At 39.8% G+C, this 18,615-nt stretch overlaps 1 protein-coding gene across 7 annotated transcripts in view; it reads left to right on the top strand.

Moving 5' to 3' along the window:
- GRIP1 (glutamate receptor interacting protein 1) overlaps positions 1-18,615 on the top strand; it is a 324,062-nt gene that overhangs the window by 99,291 nt on the left and 206,156 nt on the right. For 3 of the 7 annotated variants that reach the window (XM_068998668.1, XM_068998694.1, XM_068998664.1), the window contains exon 1: positions 545-775. The exons of 1 other annotated variant lie outside the window; for it this stretch is intronic. In XM_068998668.1, the coding sequence (XP_068854769.1) occupies positions 643-775 (133 nt within the window). In that variant the 5' untranslated portion in view covers positions 545-642. Of the gene's footprint in view, positions 1-534; positions 776-18,615 lie in introns of those variants that run through there. 3 more of the 7 variants (XM_068998688.1, XM_068998698.1, XM_068998697.1) reach the window with 2 other exon arrangements.

The raw sequence follows: 18,615 nt of genomic DNA, 5'->3' as shown, positions 1-18,615 counted from the left end.
TGAGTGGGCTGTGTGTACGGATTAAACCACTTTGCTGTTTATTCATCCAGCGTATGAGATGCCAGAAATGGATTGGCGTGTTTCCTCTTCTTACAACAAATGAAATCAAACACGCTCCTGAGGCTGTGCCCGGGTAGATATGAGGGCAGCATTTAACTGGCGAATGGAAACCTGTTTTGCCTTGAGATATGGTTCAGTCCATTGACTAACATCTATCCCCGCCTCCCAGCCCCTCTTCAAATGATGGAGACACAGGATAGGGAGCTCTCAGTGCTGGGCTTCCCCTTGCTGGCAAGCAGGTCTCTTCAACTTTGTCCTCTGCTGCTTAATAACAGCTTGGAATCGTGAAATTCTCCTTTTTCTTCAATGCTTTCACCCTTTATTTATTTTCAGGTTGAAATATTCCAGTCAATAGATTTGATAAAGTGTGTCTCTGTGTGTATCCCTTTTTATTTTTAAAAGGGAAAACAATATGCTCCCTAGTCACAGCTGAGATAAGGGAGGGGTTGTTTAATGGTACCGGAGCGGCTGGTGGGAGCTGCAGCTCTGCTCCGGTGCTTGCGGTTGATTCATGCTGGGACAGCTCTTTGTGAAGCAGAGGGCGAAGGGGGCTGCCGGCTGGGGCTGTGAGTGAGGAGGGAGATGGAGCGCTTCTTGGGCTTTGTCAAGCAGATAAGAAGATCGAGAAGAAGAAAAGGCAAAAAGTACCGGCCAGAGGAGGATTACCACGAGGGCTATGAGGATGTCTACTATTATGCCTCAGAACATTTTCGAAGTAAGTATTTTGCATAACCTAATTTTCTTTTGGCTGTGATAAGTGATACGTTCTTACCAAAAATGCAAAAAATATTCCTCCCTTGCTAGAACCTGAGCCTCATATATGTATTAAAAATCAGTTCCTGTGAGGGCTTTTTCTGCTGCTGCTGAACAATACAAAGCATCTAAAGTAGCACAGAAGCTCTCAAAGTAAAGAGGGTCTGTCTGCAGACCCTGGTGAGATTTCAGATGCAGTTAATCCAGTCTGACTGCTGGAAACCTTTTGTTAAAACACTTGTGTTGAGAAGCGAGTAGGGTGGTGGCAACCCTTGTAGAGTGCCTTCGGAAAGCTGTGTGGATATTTTTAAAGCACTTCAGAGGCAGCGAGCACTCATTTGTAAGTTGAAGTTGATGATTAATGTTTGGTATTGAGGGAGAGTCAGTTTATTAAGTCTCTGCTGTGACCTGGTCTTTTCAGTAGTGAGTAAATTGAGTGGGCTGGTTCCTCGCTGCAGGTCCAGGACCACTCCTGGAGAATTAAGTGGGGGTTTTGTTTGCCGGTGCTCACATGTTGGCACTCAGCAGCTCTGCCAAAACCAAAATAAACCACCTGCTCAGAAGTCCCTGTGTGAACTGTGTGCTGGACCCTGCAGCTTCTTAGAGTTTGTCCACTGTGCCTGTACAGGCTTCAGAGCTGCTGGTGTGCCGTGGTCTTCTGGAGGAGGGGATGTGCCCAGAGGTGCCGACAGGGGAGGGTAGGAGGGAGGGAAGCCATTCTCAGCCCCTGCCTGGGGTCTTGTGCAGCATTGTCAGGGCAAGGTGGTAGCAGTAGAACCAGCAATGCATAGAAACTGCCTGTTTCTGCTATTTGGGCCACTGGTTTGGGACCTTTGCAGTGAAGCTGTGCCTTGTTGAGCTGCTGAACTTTGATGCACTTTTTTGTTGTTTTGTACCATGTGAGTGACTGTCAGTATCTTTTTTGCTCAATTTCCACTTTGCTGAAATAAATCATAAGAACCTTACATTTGTTTTAAGATAGAATTAGAAATGTGATTGTGCCTTACAGCACCAGAGAACTGCTATCTTCTGGAAAATTAGGAAACAAAAGAATTGTTCTTATTGGTTTTCTCCCAGTGCGCCATGCTTGCCTATCTCCAAAAGACAATTAATGTAGGGTGCTTGGTTGTTTACTGGGCTTCTCGTTGATACAATTTTGTTTGCTTTCCACTTTTAAGAAAATTTATCATGCTGATAATATTAAACTATATAATTTATCTATATTGTTAAGAGGGAGTTCTTGCAAGAAAAAGACCTGTTTGGGGGGCATTGCATCATAATGGGTAACATAGTGACATAAAGTCTGCTACACAAAATCTGCTACTGTAGAACTAAAAATTTTAAATCTGTTTAGCAGTGAAAAATTTGAAAGTGATATATGTTAGTGAAAGCATGTAACTTTTTCTTGCTTTAATATGTAAATCAAAAGAACATGTCAAAGCCGTATGTCAACATATTTCCCTAGCCGATTGTTGTTGTTGAAGATCCTTTAAAGAAGAAAGCAAAGCCCCTCCAAAAACTGTCAAATGTAATAAGGATTTCTTGAATGATGATTAATAAATTATTAACTCTTAACTTAATGTATAGCACTAAGATTGAGCCAAATGTCTAATAGGTTTTTCCTTTTACTCTACTAAGAAAATGAAAGAATGTATACACTTGAGCTTGTGGAGGTCATAAGTATTTCAGACTGGATGAAATGTGTGTCAGATTTTGAAGTGGTGTTTACAACAGTGTTCAAGTACTCAGACTGAATTGAACTCAAATTAGCACGCAGCCCTATGGAGCTGGATGCACAAGGAGTTTGCTACTTCTCACAGTTACTTAAACCAAACAGTCACAGGAGATTCGAGCCATGCAGTCTTTATAGAGATACCATCTCAAGCACAATTTCTCCTCAAGTGCTTTTGTCTGGTCTTTCCATGTGTTCTATGTGTCAGTGTTTTGGTTGGATAGGTGTGGTAGTTACTTAAAGCAATGTGCAAAATCTGAAAAGATGCTGCTGGTGCTACTACAAATGCTCTCTTCAAATTGAATTGCATGTATTTGGGACAATGAAATGTTTCATATTTAATTTAATTATGGTCTGGTGTTACACTGTTTACAGTACAAATTTAGAGTAATTGCAGAGCTTTTAATAGCCATTCCTTCTGCAGTCGTTTGCTTAGAAGAATGTGTGCTTGCAGGAAAGATTGTATTTATTGGTACAATTTTTAGAATATCAGAGCTAATGAAATCAAATGCCTATTGTTCATTCAACTGAATGGAGCTGGAGCTTTTTTAGATTTAGTTTCCTTTCTCTACATTGTTAGGCATCCCTTCTCCATCATCATTTATGAGTTATATATCCAATTAGCCAGTACATTTGAAGATTGTCTGAGACAATCACTTTATGAGCTTGTTACTGTTTCTTTTCCCCCATTTGTAATATGGCTTAGGGTGTTGTACGAGGAGACAGAATTAATGGAAAAATGCAGAAACTGCATTAGAATAACCACAGGATCAAAGACAACAAAGTTAAAAACAGAATAGGCCTCTGGGAATCACAGGAAAAAGGTGGCTTTAGTTTGTCCTCAGCCCAGCTGTGCCTGGATATTGGGATATTGTTGCTCCTGCTTTTTGGTACACCATCTTTATTCCTCTGAAACTTTGTCATGGAAGACCATATTGGGATGCAGCTGGATGAAGGGAATGTGCAATGCTGCCTAAAGCTCCCTGGGTGAAAAAAGATACCCCAGCTCCTGAGGCAGATGTCTTTTTTCTTAGACATTTCATCCACTTGTGTTCAGTTAATAGTTAACCTTATTTTGACATGCAACACCAGCTCTTCTATCTTTCTGAAGTGTCTGTGCTATGTAATGCTAGAAAATCTGAAGTAATAATTTTGGTACGCAAGCACATATTGACATTAGTAGTGCAGGCATCATACTCATTTCTGTGAGACTTTGCAGTGTGAACATAGTGGGTGATGAAATTGCTACCCAACCTACTCAGACAAGTTGGTGCTTATTGTATAAAACACTTTAAAAAGCATCATATTTGTCTTGAGCAGCATTACGGCACTGCCATTGAACCTGTTCCTTATAATGAGGCTTTGCATGAAACAGGCACTTATTATTACAGAGACTGCAAACCATCAGGAATGCTGTGTACCAGAACTTCCTGGAATGCTCCCAAAAATGACATACATCCTACTGCTGAAGTCAGGGTGTTGTGCCAAGACCTTTGAGTTTCAGCCTAGTCTTGAGTGGGAGTGTGGTTTTGGGACCCAGCCCGACTTGGTCACCTCTGACCAAAACAAACACTTCTTCCCACACCCTAAAATAATTTAATCACTAAGTCTTTATTTTTCAAAACTCTTGGAAGGATTTGGGTTTCTTCCAATCGATTTTGGAACTTCACAGGTTTCATGAAACATGCAGGTCTAGAAGTCTTAAATTTTGTCTTACATGTTCCTTCTGGTGTCTGTAATCCATCTCCTGAAAGATCTTTTTTCTCATTGGTGGTTCTTCTGATGATGATGATGTTCTTCTCAACATGGTTCACAGCATAGTCTGTTGGCATAAAGATTTTACTTTCTATGTAGATGCAATGACAATATTAAGTAACGATCCCCAAAAGCAATGTTTAAAGAATTCTACTAGTAAACCTCCACTAACCTGAAAGGTCTTATGATTGTAGCCTTGACCTTACAATGTTCCATTTGGTCACCAGGGTCCAATGAATAACTTTCTTCTATCCTTAGTCAAAGCGTAGTATATGTTGTGTAACAACAGCATTGATATGTTAGACTAAGTAATATGCCATGGTCTGCATCTGCAGTGAAGTCATGTATCATTTCCCTCTCTGATGCCGTTTATTAATTATTTCACAATTCTGATGTGAGAATCATCTGGTTCCTCAGTTTAGGACCCTCAACCTCTTCGAATTCGTCCCCTAAATACATGTGATGATCTTTCCATTAATTTGCCCTTCTCCCTCCTATCTCATCACTGGAAAGTTAAGGTAAGGTATTTAACTCCTAGTCTAGCAAATAAGGTAGAAAAGGAGAAACTGAAGGTTTAGTGTGACTCAGAGTGGAAAATGTCCTCTTTGTTGACTGAAATCTGGGTATGATTAATTAAAATTAATATTGTATATATGATATATTGGGATGGTGTCAGCAGAAAAACTCCGCTTGGGCGTTATTCTCCAACACAGCTCAATGTTATGGTGCAACAACTCCCGCACCATAGCTGCCAAAATGTTAGGAATGAATGTCTTTGCATTTCATACCTGAGGTGGTTTTAAAGCTGTATTAAATACATGAGACAAAACACCAAGGGGAGTGACATGCCTATGTTTTCTTAATGCTGTGGTCAGTAGCAACATCACTCTTTAAAAGATTTTCTCCATTTTGTGAATTAGTACAAATAGTTCTTGTTTGCAGCAATCTCATAGATTTGATTGGGGTTGCAGAACAGTTAACAATTCTGTGAGTCACACAAGGGAATTGAGTATCTCTTGCTCAAGTTGCAAAGATGTTAATTGCTATTAAGGATGAGGAATGCAGGACAGCTGCTTTTCATTTTACAATGACTGTGTGTTGCTAGTTTGCAGTTTAACTGGATGTGCATGTTTGTGGGTGTTGTACTTCACCTATCACAGATCTTGTCAGTACAGTAAAATCTCAGCTTTCGTAAAAGTAAAGGTAAAATACTTGTTGAAGCCTACAAGAAAAAAAGGCTTGGTAACCTGAGGAGAGGATATGGCAGGCTTTGAAAACACAATGAAAATAGTATTTTAAAAAAATAACTAAAAGTTGTTAAAACTTCTCATTTCCTTCATCTTAATAACTGCTTTATGATTGTTGGAATCTGGAGATTTTCATTGATGGACTGCAGTTCTTGAGTATTTCTGTTTTCCGTAAGCCACTTCTTACCTGAGATGTGGATAGCCCCAGCACCTCGAGTTCACTATGGGTGCGATGCCCATGTCCAGACAGACTCTGTCATCACAGGGCTACCATCCAGTGTCAGTTTGCAGGCCAGCCACAGTGATAAAGGAAGCTGCTGTATTTGAGCTTTATTGCTGGGACAGGCAGTGTCAACTTTCCCATTCAGGGTTTTCTGAATGAAACAAAAGCGGTAGCAAGTGATTGTCTCTGCTTCCACTGCTAAAACTTCCCTAAAACTTCTCATGCAACAATTGCAATATTTTCCATTTTGGATAAAATTCAGACTAGCATTGGATAAAGGTCTACCCTCATGCTGTTTCTCTTGCTTTTTTATCTTCTTCAACACACATAGATGTTGAAAATGGTTAAAAAACTGTTGGTTTTTTTTTAAACAACTGGTCATTGCATCTAGTGCAGTTTTATATTTCATGACAACCATCTTCTTGCAGAGAATCGCTTGACTCTGGTGAGGTATGTATGTGTTTTGGAGAGGATCCCATTTATCTACCGTCTTGCTCATCATGGTTGTTAGTGAAAGTGTACTTTCCTGTGGAACCCAAGTGGAGGAGAAGAATTTCATACTAATTTTATTTTATAGACAAGCAAGCTAGTAGGAGGAGGTAATAAAAGAAGACAGTTAGCATCTCTTCAGCCTCCCATGAAATTATTTAGGTTTTCTAAGCCCATAAGAAATATGCATATATTAAAATCTTATTTTACTCCTTTGGTGTTTTATATTAGTAAAAAAATGCAAGTCTTGGGATGAGGCTTGTGTTTGTGGATGTTTAGTCTGTTTGAAGGGTGGCTTAAGCTGCATTATATTGTTTATATAATTCAAGTATAATTAAATTAGTGTCGTTACTTGAGCTGCAGTAGTGTGATACCCAGCCACACAATGTGTCAGTGAGGCACCTAAACCTGAGGCTGGGGTTCCCTGCAGAACTGGAGCAATCCATTTCTTCTTGTCAGGTAAGTGTGTGCTGGTTTTGGTGAAACATTTTCATTATATGTGAAACAGGCCACAAAAACCTTTTTTTTTTTCATTAAAACTGTGATGCAACAGCCAGTTTTAAGTTTATTAGTAATAAGATTGCTTTTCTAAATGACCCTTTGTGGCTCTTCTACAAGTGGCCCTTAGCCTCCTGGGACTGCACAGAGCATGGGTAGTAAAACATTGCTTTGGAGTTACTTGAGGGAAAATAGCTTATTTATTTTAAGGCACTGAAATAATGAGACCTGAGTTATATAATTCTTTGCATGAAGTGTAAACACTCTCCCTGCTAGCAATTACGAGCATACAATTTTTGTGCTACTTTTCTTTCATTTACTTTCCAGTCCTGTTCTTTACTTAATAATTCAAGACCCTGATTGTCCCTGCTCAAGAAATTTACTCGTTCTAGGTCTTCCTGCTCTTCTAGTGGCAGCTGGTATAAGGTTGTACTTTGGTGTTTTAGAGAATTTGGCACCCTTTTATCTTCTTATCTGGAATATATGATGTTCACATTCAAACAAAGAAATTCAGAGAGATCTGGGCTTCCTACTTTCTGCAATGATGTGTAAGTCCTTGGGTTTAATCTTGGCTTTGTCAGTTTACATCATGAACATGTAGTGATGTGATTATTTTTTCGCCTTGGATATTGTGAAGTGAATGAAATATCAGGTTTTATGAACTAAGATTAAAGAGAGAGGTGGAAGCAACTACTGAGGTGTCAGTTTTAATATTGGCCTTCTGTTCCAGTGGAAAACTTGAAACAATTAGTGGAACAAAGAAAGAAACAATATAAGTCCCATGCTGATGAGATTATAAACATTTATTGAGTGATTGCTGTGTTTCGTTAGCGGGGCATGACAGGAGCTGTAATTAATCACCGTCATGAATATAAACACCTGCTTACCGTAGTTATTATTTCTGTAAGACAAATGTGGTGCTACTTGTCATTTGTACAGAAATTAGTGGGCAACTTTGTTTAGTGTTTTTCAGCAGAAAAGCACAGGGGTTGTGCTGTGACTGGGTACAGGGGCCCATGGCAACCACACTGCTCATGACCCAGGCACCTTAATGCTACTGATTTTGTTCAGAGGATTTTTAGTTTCCTTCTGAAACCCAGGAAATGATACACAAATCAGTATTCTGAGGATACATAGTCCAGATTTAAAAGGCAGAAGAACTAAGGGTGCCTCTAGGACCTTCATTTGGCCTCTCATTAAAGAGTGCTTAATGAAGGACCTGATCACTTCTGCTGTAGTGCTGGTGTGACAGAGGCTGCAACCAATCTTGTCAGGGCTCATCCCTCATTTTTCTCACTTGAGAGCATGAATTTGCAGATGTCTGGCACCAGTTGCTGTAGCCAAGGGAGGTTTGGTTTGTATATACAAAAATTACACAAGCCTCAGTAGTCTGAAATTCCAACCATAAGGCATCTCAGGATGCAGCCTTTCAATTCTTGCATACCTTTGATGTTAATCTCCCTGTACTCTGGTTCTCTGCCTATGAGATAAGGTTAATGGTACCTCTCCGTCACAGATATGCTGTGAAAATGAATTAGTGTTTGCTAAACTATCAAATGCTACAGTGATGAGCACCACAGAAGAACTTGGGCTGAAATGAATGTCTGTCCAGAGAGAAGGGCTTGAAGAGTGGGTGGGAATTAAGGCATGGAATTACACTTTGAGCAATGAGGGGAAAGCAAGGTCTTAAATATTTTATCGGGTTGTTAAAATAATTTCTTTTGGGCATTAAATGAAACGAGGTCTCATGCACGAAGTAGATCAGGTAATGAAAGATTGTGTTGTAATGCATATGCAAAAGGAGGCCAAGCTGAGAAATTCTTAAACCTTGAACTTGCAGTTTGCTTTTTTAATGGTTTGTGTGTGTGTGCGCGCATGTGTGCAGTAGAGAACACGGAGCCAACAGTTCCTTGGGGTTTAGCATGCCATGGAAATTTCATAACAACACCTTTTGGATGTAATATTTGCTATAAATGAACCAAAATTTCCTTGAAGTTAAGATGCAGAAATAAATTCTGGCAAGTGGCCATTGGATCTGATCATACATGTATCACTTCAATGCATTCTGTAGTAAAAGTCCCTGTGCTGACACTGTGAGAGAACACTGTGGGCAGTCGTGGAACAGAGGAGGGAGAAACCAGATTTATTTTTTGGCTGTCTCTGGGCACTTTAAACAGATGATAAGAAACACTTGAGGTGAACTATCTTTGGAAAGATTACCATGTGAAGAGCCAAACTTTGGAAAGCAGAAAGGAGAAAAGAGAGATTTAAGACTGCTCTGGGGGAAATACTGTTTGAATGAAACTGTGAAAAAGAAAGTGAAATCAAAAGTAGACAGATAACATTTGAAGTATTAACTCAGTAAATTGTTTTCAAGTCTGTTTGCAAATGCTTCCTTTGGGTGTGTTTAACAACCTCTGTGACTGCTCAGGTCTATGTTATTTTGATAACATTGTCCCTCTCCCAGAAGGGTAAAACTCCTCACTTAACAACGCACCCTGTCACTATTCTGTCAGCTGGTAGCATCTCTATTAAAAGAGAAAAGAAAGTATTCGCAATGTATTACAAATAAGTGCAGTAAAAAATGAATGGTATGTGAACATAGTTTAAATACAGAGAGTTACTAGCTTTTTGCTCTTGCTTTCTGTAGGTTGGAGTAGGAAATAATTTAAAGCCCTGATGACCTGCTACCTGCACCCCGTGTGTAGGAGCCCAGTTAAGTTGTGTGGTCACCAAGGGATGAGTCACGGCAGTAGCTGCAGGCTGCGGTGCCAGCTGTATGAGCACTGAATGCTCGGAAATCAAAAGGGATGTTTTCCACACTGTCTGATAGGGACGTTGCATCTGACATCCTAGTTTAGGGAAAATGAGAAAATGCTAGTGAAGGAAAGTTGGGAGAGAGCCTGGATCTATGGCAGAGCACTGCCAGCAGCAGCAGCAGCGCTCAGGTCAGTTGTCAGTAAATCTAGATACGTCTGGTGGCATTTACAGTTTGGAAAGCAGGAACGCGGATTTTCCATTGCGTGGTGGTAGAATTTCACGTGGCTTGTCATGAAAATGCTACGCTCCCTTTCATTGCTAAAAGGAGATCAGAATGACTTCTAAAGGGAAGAAACCAAAGCCATTCAGGCTGGTGGTTATAGCTGACCATCAGTAATTAAATAGAGTGCAGTGTGATGGTGGAACTCTGAAATGCCTATTGAATTTAATGACATTTTGGTAGTCTCCAAAATGCTCCGTCTGTAACTTGACCCATATTTCACCTGGGCTTCATATATTTGCAGAGGAGTTAGTTACACAGGCATCCCTAGCACTTCTAAATCTGTTGCCATTCACTTCTGCCATACCCTGGGAGGAAAAAAGAGAGAAGTCTTCTGAAGCCTAGGTTAATTATGATTTCCCTTGGTTTTTCTTGGTAGACACTAAACGTCTCACAAAAATAGAAGTGTATTTATGAATGTGGTAGGTTTTGAAAACGATCAGCTGCTCTCCCAATTGTCATGTGTGTCTTAGCTGGCTTCTTCAGGCAGGGAATACCCAGCCCAGTGCTACAGAACAGACAGGGAGAGGTTTGTCTGCTGGAAGAGCACAACCATCCCTTTAAAATGGCGCCGCTCCCAAGCATGTCACAAGGGATGGAGAACGCACTGAACATTTTTGTTTTGTAACTAGTACTTGATTTGTGTGCTTCAATTCAGTGTTTGTGTTTTGTTCTTAGGTGGGTAGAAAATAGTGCTCCTTTCTAGTTTCTTTGGGGTTTTTTGGTGGGTTTTTTTTCCTTCACTGCTCCTTTGAACTGAGGCTCTTATAACAATATGAACGGCTGTGGATTTTATAGGGCAGATTGTGTCATGCAAATTGTTTCCACAGACTGAGCAAAACTGTTGAAGGCTGTTCTAGTTAAAGCCTTTGTCTTGTACAGATAATTGAGCTTTTTACAGCCACATGTCCATTCACAATAGGTTGTTTTCTTCCTTTGAGATAGTGAAAGAACTTTATGAGCTGTTGGTTTAAGTCTCTTACAAAAATGTTGCTCATGGCATAATTATTACGGAGGTTACACCAGTGTGAGTAGAGGAGCAGGCCAAGTTAACACACTGCTCCATTGGATGAAAACAGCTTTAATATATGGAAAATGCCCAAATCCTCTGTCTTTCTCACAAAATTGCAATTAAGACAATTTTTAGAATTCTGTGAAAGCAATTGATTGGAATTAATTCTTACACAGCTTCAATATGGTGGCAGTCCATGTACTGGTAAAATGTTGGTGGATTTTCAGGTAAGGAAAATGTAGTTTTGGTGAGTGAGCTCTTACTTTGTGATGAAATGTCTTTGAAGTGTTGATGACTTGGGAATTATGTCTTATATGATTAATTAATGGGTGGTTAGTAGCAGCAGCTTTATGGCCTTAGTTTTATTTGAACTACCACCAACTGATACAGGGACATGTACAAATAAGGAGAAAAATGTAACTTGATTTTGAGTAACCTACAGAAGGTGATTAATAAACACTTCTGATCACTTCTGTTCATTTTAACTGCTTCTCTAAATAGTTAAAATTGTTCTTGAAATTACTGGTAATATTTTCTTGGTCACAAGTTATATTTTTTAAATGCACAGCTAAATTAAACTTTAAAAAGACTCTCAGATAAAAGCAATATTTAAAAATCTGTAATAGTTCAAGACGTGAATTTTCCAGAGCTTTTCATTCGAGTATTGTACTGACTGAAATTGATCAGTGCTTCCCAGAAGGCCACTGAATGGTTTATCTCTGTGTAGGCTTCTAAATTTGGCTTGTGGAATCCGGAAAACTTGTCCCGTTTTGAAGTCCAGTCTAATATGGTAACAAGGAGCATGGTATGGAAAGAAGCATTAGGCGATGTTATCGAAATGATAGAACACACATTTTGGTATTACAGAAATCCCACTGTGTACTACTTTGGCAGCTTTTTTTTTTTTTTTCTTTTTAATCCTCCCCCAACCTCCCTTCCCCTTTGCTGATGCATATAGTTCTTTAATTCTTCAGCTGGGCCCTGGGCAATTGAGTGACCCTGTTTTCCTGATTTGGGATTTTTTTCCACAGTGGAAATTTTATATATTTTCTGAATTACATACATGGAACCCCTTTCTCCTCACATATCCTGAAGTCCTTTAAAGTACTTGAAAAATACAGTTAATAGCACAAAGTAACTCCTAAATTTGCAGTCTAATAAAGATTTTTCTTGAAGTTTTGTCATAAAATCAAACCATTATTGCAAAGGGGAGAAAGGCAACTCATCCTATCTGCAGTCATTTAAACCCTGAGGGAAGGAAGGCTTTCCTGTCATATTCAGACAGGAAAGGGTGGGTTCGGAGGTGTGTGTCTTACTAATGCAAAATGGAAAATGCTCATGGTCTACGATACGTGGTTTACTTTTAAAAAGCATAAGTTACTTGTATTCTGGCTGCCAGCTGCTCTTTCTGCTTACTTATTTATTTAAACAGACTAGTGTGTGCTGCTCAGCAAGCCAGGGGGATGGTCAGTTGTTAAGTGTGACAGCATAGTTTAGAGCTCAAGATGAATGTGTTGTGCCTTTAGTCTTGACCCAAGGCCGCTGGGGATGCCTTAACTTAAGGCTAGGTCAAAAAAATGTGAATAGGAAGCTGTCTGGGAAAGAAGCAGAGGAAGTGAAGTTCAAATAGCCTTTGCATCTGAATATTCAGCTGTTTTAGTCAGAGGTTCTGGTCTTGGGTTTTAATGTGTTTTTCTGTGCATCTTAAAATGCATGGGGAGATTTATTTGTTTGTTTATATCTGCTGCATGGAAAACAAAGCTCTCAAAAATCTGTCTGCAGTAATTGCACTTTTTCTGCTTGGTATTTATTTTATCAAGCAGATTTGCAGAGCTGACAGTGGGAGGTTTTTTTGAGGTTTTGTATTGTTTCAGCTGTGCCTTGCTGTAGGCCAACCAAAGATTTGGTCCTGCAAGTGCCAGGTGTGTAACTTGATTAGTGTGAGTGGTCCCATTGATACAAGTTTGATAGAAGTCTGTAGCTGGGAATCTGAAAGAAAATGGGGTGTGTGGGTAGAACAAAATAGTAATTCTAACAGTTTCTTCCCAGTGTTTGTTGTCTGTATTGTGTTTCCATACTCTGTACCCATTTCTGGCAGAGATAAAACATCTTTTGACTGAGAGATCAGTATCTCTATATTGTTTCCTCTAAGATAATTTGTGAGCATGGTGGTTCTGTTTCATTTTGGTTCTCAATGAAATTGCTCAGACTTCAGAAACAAAGACAGTTGATTAGTTCTACATTATTTCATTTTGATGCATTATTTCAACCTTGTTTATTAAAGCTGAAGAGGAAAACCTGGTTCTGAAGGACCACTGTTGACAGGAACCACTAGCCTGGAGCACAGGATTCAGTAATCATTGATTAATACACTCTATTGCTGATTTCTTTTCTTCAGAAAAGCCAATTATTCTTGCCAATATCTTTTATACATGAGCCTTCACTTAGAATTTAAAATTGTAACCTGTAATAATATTAACATTTTAAACTGTATAATGCTTGCTGGAGGGCAGGAGGTGGGGAAAGAAGGGAAAGAAAGACAGAAAGTAAGGCTTATTTGATGCTGACCCTAAAACGCTGTTCCCCTGGAGCAAAACCTGAAGTAGCTGGATGTATTGTAGTAAATATTAAATGTGTTAAATTTCCTGCCAAGTAAAGTGATTTTTTATTTATTTCATTTTTATTCACTCTGAGTGGAAAATGGGTTTATGTGGAGTTTTAGAGAAGACCTGACTGCTGCTCTTAACTGTATGAAAGCCAATTGCTATTACAGAATCCAAGCAAATGAATGTGTACTCCCTTTGGCAGGGAGGGCAGTGGGGATGCTGTAGTTGTAGACTGAATTTTGGACAGGAGCTAAGCACATCTGTATGTGCACATAGAAAATGCACGTGTGGTGGGTAAGTGACAGCTTGAGGTTCTTTGGAAGGATGTGGAAGACTGGAAATGTCAAAAGATGAGCTGTGTGTTTATATTGATCTCTTTTCTTAGAGCAGCTCAGTGTTCTTTCTTCAGATGTGTGAAAAGAAGGACCTGAAGAACTTGCAGCAAAGCAAATTTCTAAGATGAAGTCACTGTAGAATAAATCATTTATGACTGGAACTCAGGGTTGCAGCAGGAGATCAAAGGTACAAAGCTTTGGTCTTTGTGTCTGCAGTTAGACTTAAGTCTAATGCAGAACCGAGCGAGTGCCCTTGCTGTATGAGAGTCCTGTTGGTGTCCGTGGGGCAGTGGGGAACAGGCATGGGCACTCCTGAGCTTCTCCTGGGAGAGCACCTATTAGGGGAAAAACCCCTTGATGTTGAAATTTCAACTCAGATATCTATGTGTGTGTGTGTGTGTGTGTGTGTGTGTGTTTCAGGAGCCATGACTTTCGATTTCTGAATGCTTTTGCGCTTTCCTGAACTTATTTCAAGAGCAGCAGGTACAAAATCCCCTTATGCTGCTCCTTAAGTGTAGGTAAGCCTCATTTCTACTCAGTGAGCCTGTTCGAATTGTGGAGGGGGAAAAATTAGCAACCTCCCTAACAGGCAAAGTTCCTGTATCCTCAAGAGTTCAATCTTCAAAACCACTTCAAACATACTTGGATTTTATCTGTAAATTATTTTCCTGGCTCTGTATTTTTGCCCTAGGAAAATAAGAAAGCAAATATTTATTTGGCATGAAGACATCTTTCTGTATTCTGTGTGTTGGGGACATCTCCCTCCCAGGGTTGTCCACAGGCTGCCTGGCTGTCCCCTGGGGTTGATGCTTCTATGCTGCTCAGGATCTGATGGACAGCACTTGGCATGTGGGGACACCAGCAATTTCTTTTACTAATATTTTCTAATTGCTGATAAATTATGAGGCAAATCTTAACCTGTCATTTCTTGAAGAATGATTGAAATGTAGAAGAAAATTTGTAGGGGATTTTTTCTCCTTTTTTTGTCATCCTTCTTTTTACCTTTACTGGCAGTCTGTATAGTTCTGTTTCAGGTGGGAGCAGAGGTACTGGGTGAGGAGGTGCCAGAGACAGGACAGTGTTCATGTCCATTTCATAGAATCATTAAGTTTGGAAAAGACTTCTAAGATAATCTAGTCTAACTGTTAACCTAACACTGCCAAGCTCACCAGTAAGCCATGCCAAAGGCCACATCCAGATGGTTTTCCAAAAACTTCCAGGGATGGTGATTTCACCTCTTCCTTGGGCAGCTTGTTCCAATGCTTCACAATTTCAGTGAAGAAACATTTTCTAATATCTGATTTAAATGTTGCCCATGCTCATCTCTGCTCCATAGCAGGCAAAAGTACTTTTTTCCTAGACATACCTCTAGCACCAAGTCTGGCCTCAGCCCACCTTCTCCTTGGGTACATCGTATACAGTCCTACTGAAGACAAAATAATATGTATATGAGCTTCAGTTTATATTGACATGCTGATGAATGTGAAGGAAAAGAATAGTTTTGTCTAAATAGAATTTCATTAAATGTGCAAATAGAAACAAATAGATGGGCCTCCCCCCCTTCCCCCACCCCCCCGTGTATTGTTTTCTGTACCAAATGGTGTGTGTCAGTCTCAAGATTGTGAGTCTACTCTGGGAAAAGGGTTTGTAACTTTTGGATAACCTTTAACTCTAGGAGCCATTCAGAGATGCAGAGTTACAAAATTATTTTAAAATGTCAGCCTGTCTACAACTTGTTTTTCAAGTATTCTAAGACTACAGCTGCCTTAAAATATTGCATCAGTGTTTCTGTGTTGTAAAAGTTGTTTTTACTAAGCCACCTATGGGACCACCACTATTGTAAAGTATTGAAGACTTGTTTTCACTTCCTCACTTCATTTAAGTTGAAACCAATCTCAGAAAATAAGAGGAAATGATACTTACTTCTACAAAAACTAAACTGACTGGCCCACATACACCCTCAAGCGAGACTGATGAATGGTATAAATTGAATACCATGTTTAGAGCAGTGGTGTATCAGACAGGAACAGTATTCAGTGGAAGGCCACAGCTTTCTTCTGATATGTCAGCCACCTCCTTTGTTTGTCTGTTAAGGGACTATGTGGGACCTGCTGGGTTTTTTTCTAGCTTCACATGCTGCTGGAAGCTCAGATTCACAGCACTGGTGTTAAGCTGATCAGTCGTGGCTCAGATCAGGTAGTTACTTGGGCTTGTGGGGCTTCCTGGAGCTGCTCACCAAGTGTAGGCATCCCAGCCCCAGTTCACCCTTGTCCCCTCTCCTGAAAGCCCTGGTAGTAGGTGGACACCACTGATGCAGCAGCTCCTGTTTTAGCTTTTCTTGGGCCAAATCAGATCCCACACTTACCTATCTTGGTTCTTGCAAGGCATTTAAACCATTTATAGGAAAAATAAAGTCTTTCTGAAAACAGTGGGGAAGAAAGCAAAAAATAGTTAATTCTTCTTGTCAGCAAGATGTATTTACTCTTTGCTTACAGTCATAGAATGCTTGTAACGGTGAGTTTTTTCTCATCTAATTAATACTGGCTAGATATTGACTGTTTGTATGATTTTTTTTTTTTTCAGAGACACCTATTGAATTAAGGGAAACAAAAATACTTTGCAATTATTAAACTTTCACCTTAGATGTATTTGGTGTTTTGATGTACAGTCTTTTCCTGTACTGACTGATCGCCTAGCCTGAATATTTTATTTTCCTCAGCATGTATGTTTTCCCAAGTAAAAATTCTATGTGAGAAATATTTATGTATTTAAATGTATATAAAATAAATAAAATATATAACATTTGAATTGTCTTTCTGAGCAGTCTTCATGCTTTTAACTTTGAAAATGGCTGGGCATACTGAATGAAGTTAAGTGTAGGTTCAGTGACTGCAAAGATACTATTTTTGAAAATTGAATGTCAGGCTATGTAGGGAATACCAAAAATATGTAAATCTGTTGAGCAGGGAATGACTCCATGGGTTGTGGGGAAATCAGACTGGGGGTGTATGGATTAAGTGAAGTGTGTTTAGATGTCTTAAATAATTGTTTCCAAGCAACTAATGCCAACTGTTGAGAGTAAAGTTAATTTGCTAATGGGAATATTGGACCCTTTGAAATGCCACTTCAAGCACCAAGTTCATTTTAGAGATTTAATAATTAATCAAAGTGACTATATTAAATGTCAGTGAATATATCCATGTGATGCTGTCATACCTCTCTCTCAACATGAGTTTCCAGGCTCTTAATGATTAAAACAGTGGGATCTGTAATGTAGTAGTAATGCTGGTGCTCTGGAAGGCACAGTACCTCTTGAACATTTTTACTGCAGATCCTTCAACTTGGACTTTGTTACAGGCAGTGGATGTAAGGAGTGCTTTAGATGGGTTAACCCACACCCACATCTTGCTTAGAGGTTGCTTTTCTTCTTTTCAGAATTGAACCCAAAGATACAGGGCAGGGTCTTCAACTCCCACTGTCACTCTGCCATGGCTTCCCTTTGCTGCTGTACTGGAATAGCAGATGTTGCAAGGAAGATGCCAGGGTTGCAGAGAGGTGCGTTTAGCACAGGAAAATTGGCTCATAGAACTTGCCTTGCTGGTTTCTGTGTATTTCTTGTGTCTAGTTGTTCATTTAACTATTCATGAGGTTGTTCAAGGTGTGCTTGTGCTGTGAAGGAGCATTAAAATGATAGAATGTCTCATTTTACACACCTGTGCAAGTGTGCATGGATTGTTCAAGGCAATGAACTGAAACTGCAACTTGTAGCATGTTTTTCCGTGATTGTGGTCATGGAAAAGCAGCAAATCTTTTGCATTAGCAGAGGTCTCTCTGTGGTTGTGTGCTGTTGTTGGTAGTCCTGTACTGCAGTGAATTACTCTGTGTGTGGCTGTACACGCGCACACACTTGAGACAGTTTAAGAAAAGCCTTCTGGCCTTCTGGGAAGAAAGAAATCACTCAGTTCCTAAAAATCCACTTACATGCAGAACAGTGTGCTGTCTCAAGTGGCTTGCAGTGCTCTCTAGAGCAGCACTGGATCACTGAACACTTACTCCAACTTCTTCATACTAACCCTCTTTTTGAGAGAGGCACATGCTTGATGCATTATGATAAAGAAGTCATGTTAGTTGTGAATACTTGGGTAATATAGTTGCCTTATAGTCATGGGGTAGACAGGTCAGAAAGGGCTCTGGAACATAAGGTTTGGTAGTGGGCTTTCCAAAAGCTGGTGGCTCAAGCTGGTGCTTGAGGGAAAGTGCTCTGGGCAGCGAGGATGCTGTGTTGAGAGCATCCAGGTCAAAATGGTCTAAAGAGGGCTACTAGAGCTCCCAGTCAGTAGACAGCATTGGTTCCTTGAGGACTCGAGTCATTCAAGGTAAGCTGCCAGGCTGTATTCGTTTATTACTTCCCATAGCTTCTCTTGTGAGAGATGACAGTCACATTGCACAGCTTAAAAATTCTGGGGGGAAAAAGAGAGGCTGTAGTTCTAAATGATCAAAATTATCAGAAGTCCAGCATCAAAAAAGACAATGGCCTTGAAAAGGCATATTGTAAGGCAGTAGGATCTGTGGGGGCTGTGTGTGTATTTCAGAGCTACATTTTGATCTCCCAGAATCTGTATGCTTCTTTAGAAACATCATTGCCCATAACCTTATATTAGTAGTGTACAAAAATATTTGCAACATAAATGTTGATGGAAACATGGCCTGAATAAGAGGCCTTTGAAATAAATAAGAGATCGGGCATTTGCTTCTGCTAAGATTGTAGTTAATCCGGGTAGTCAACATACTAAAGTAATGAACAAATTCCTTTTATTATGCAGCTGCCTGCATCCTATCACATCATGAGTTTTATCATAACACTG

This window comes from Aphelocoma coerulescens, chromosome 1A (assembly GCF_041296385.1).
Source record: "Aphelocoma coerulescens isolate FSJ_1873_10779 chromosome 1A, UR_Acoe_1.0, whole genome shotgun sequence".
Classification (NCBI taxonomy): domain Eukaryota; kingdom Metazoa; phylum Chordata; class Aves; order Passeriformes; family Corvidae; genus Aphelocoma; species Aphelocoma coerulescens.
Note: the sequence above shows the minus strand (reverse complement) of the source record. Positions and strands in the feature narration are given on the sequence as shown.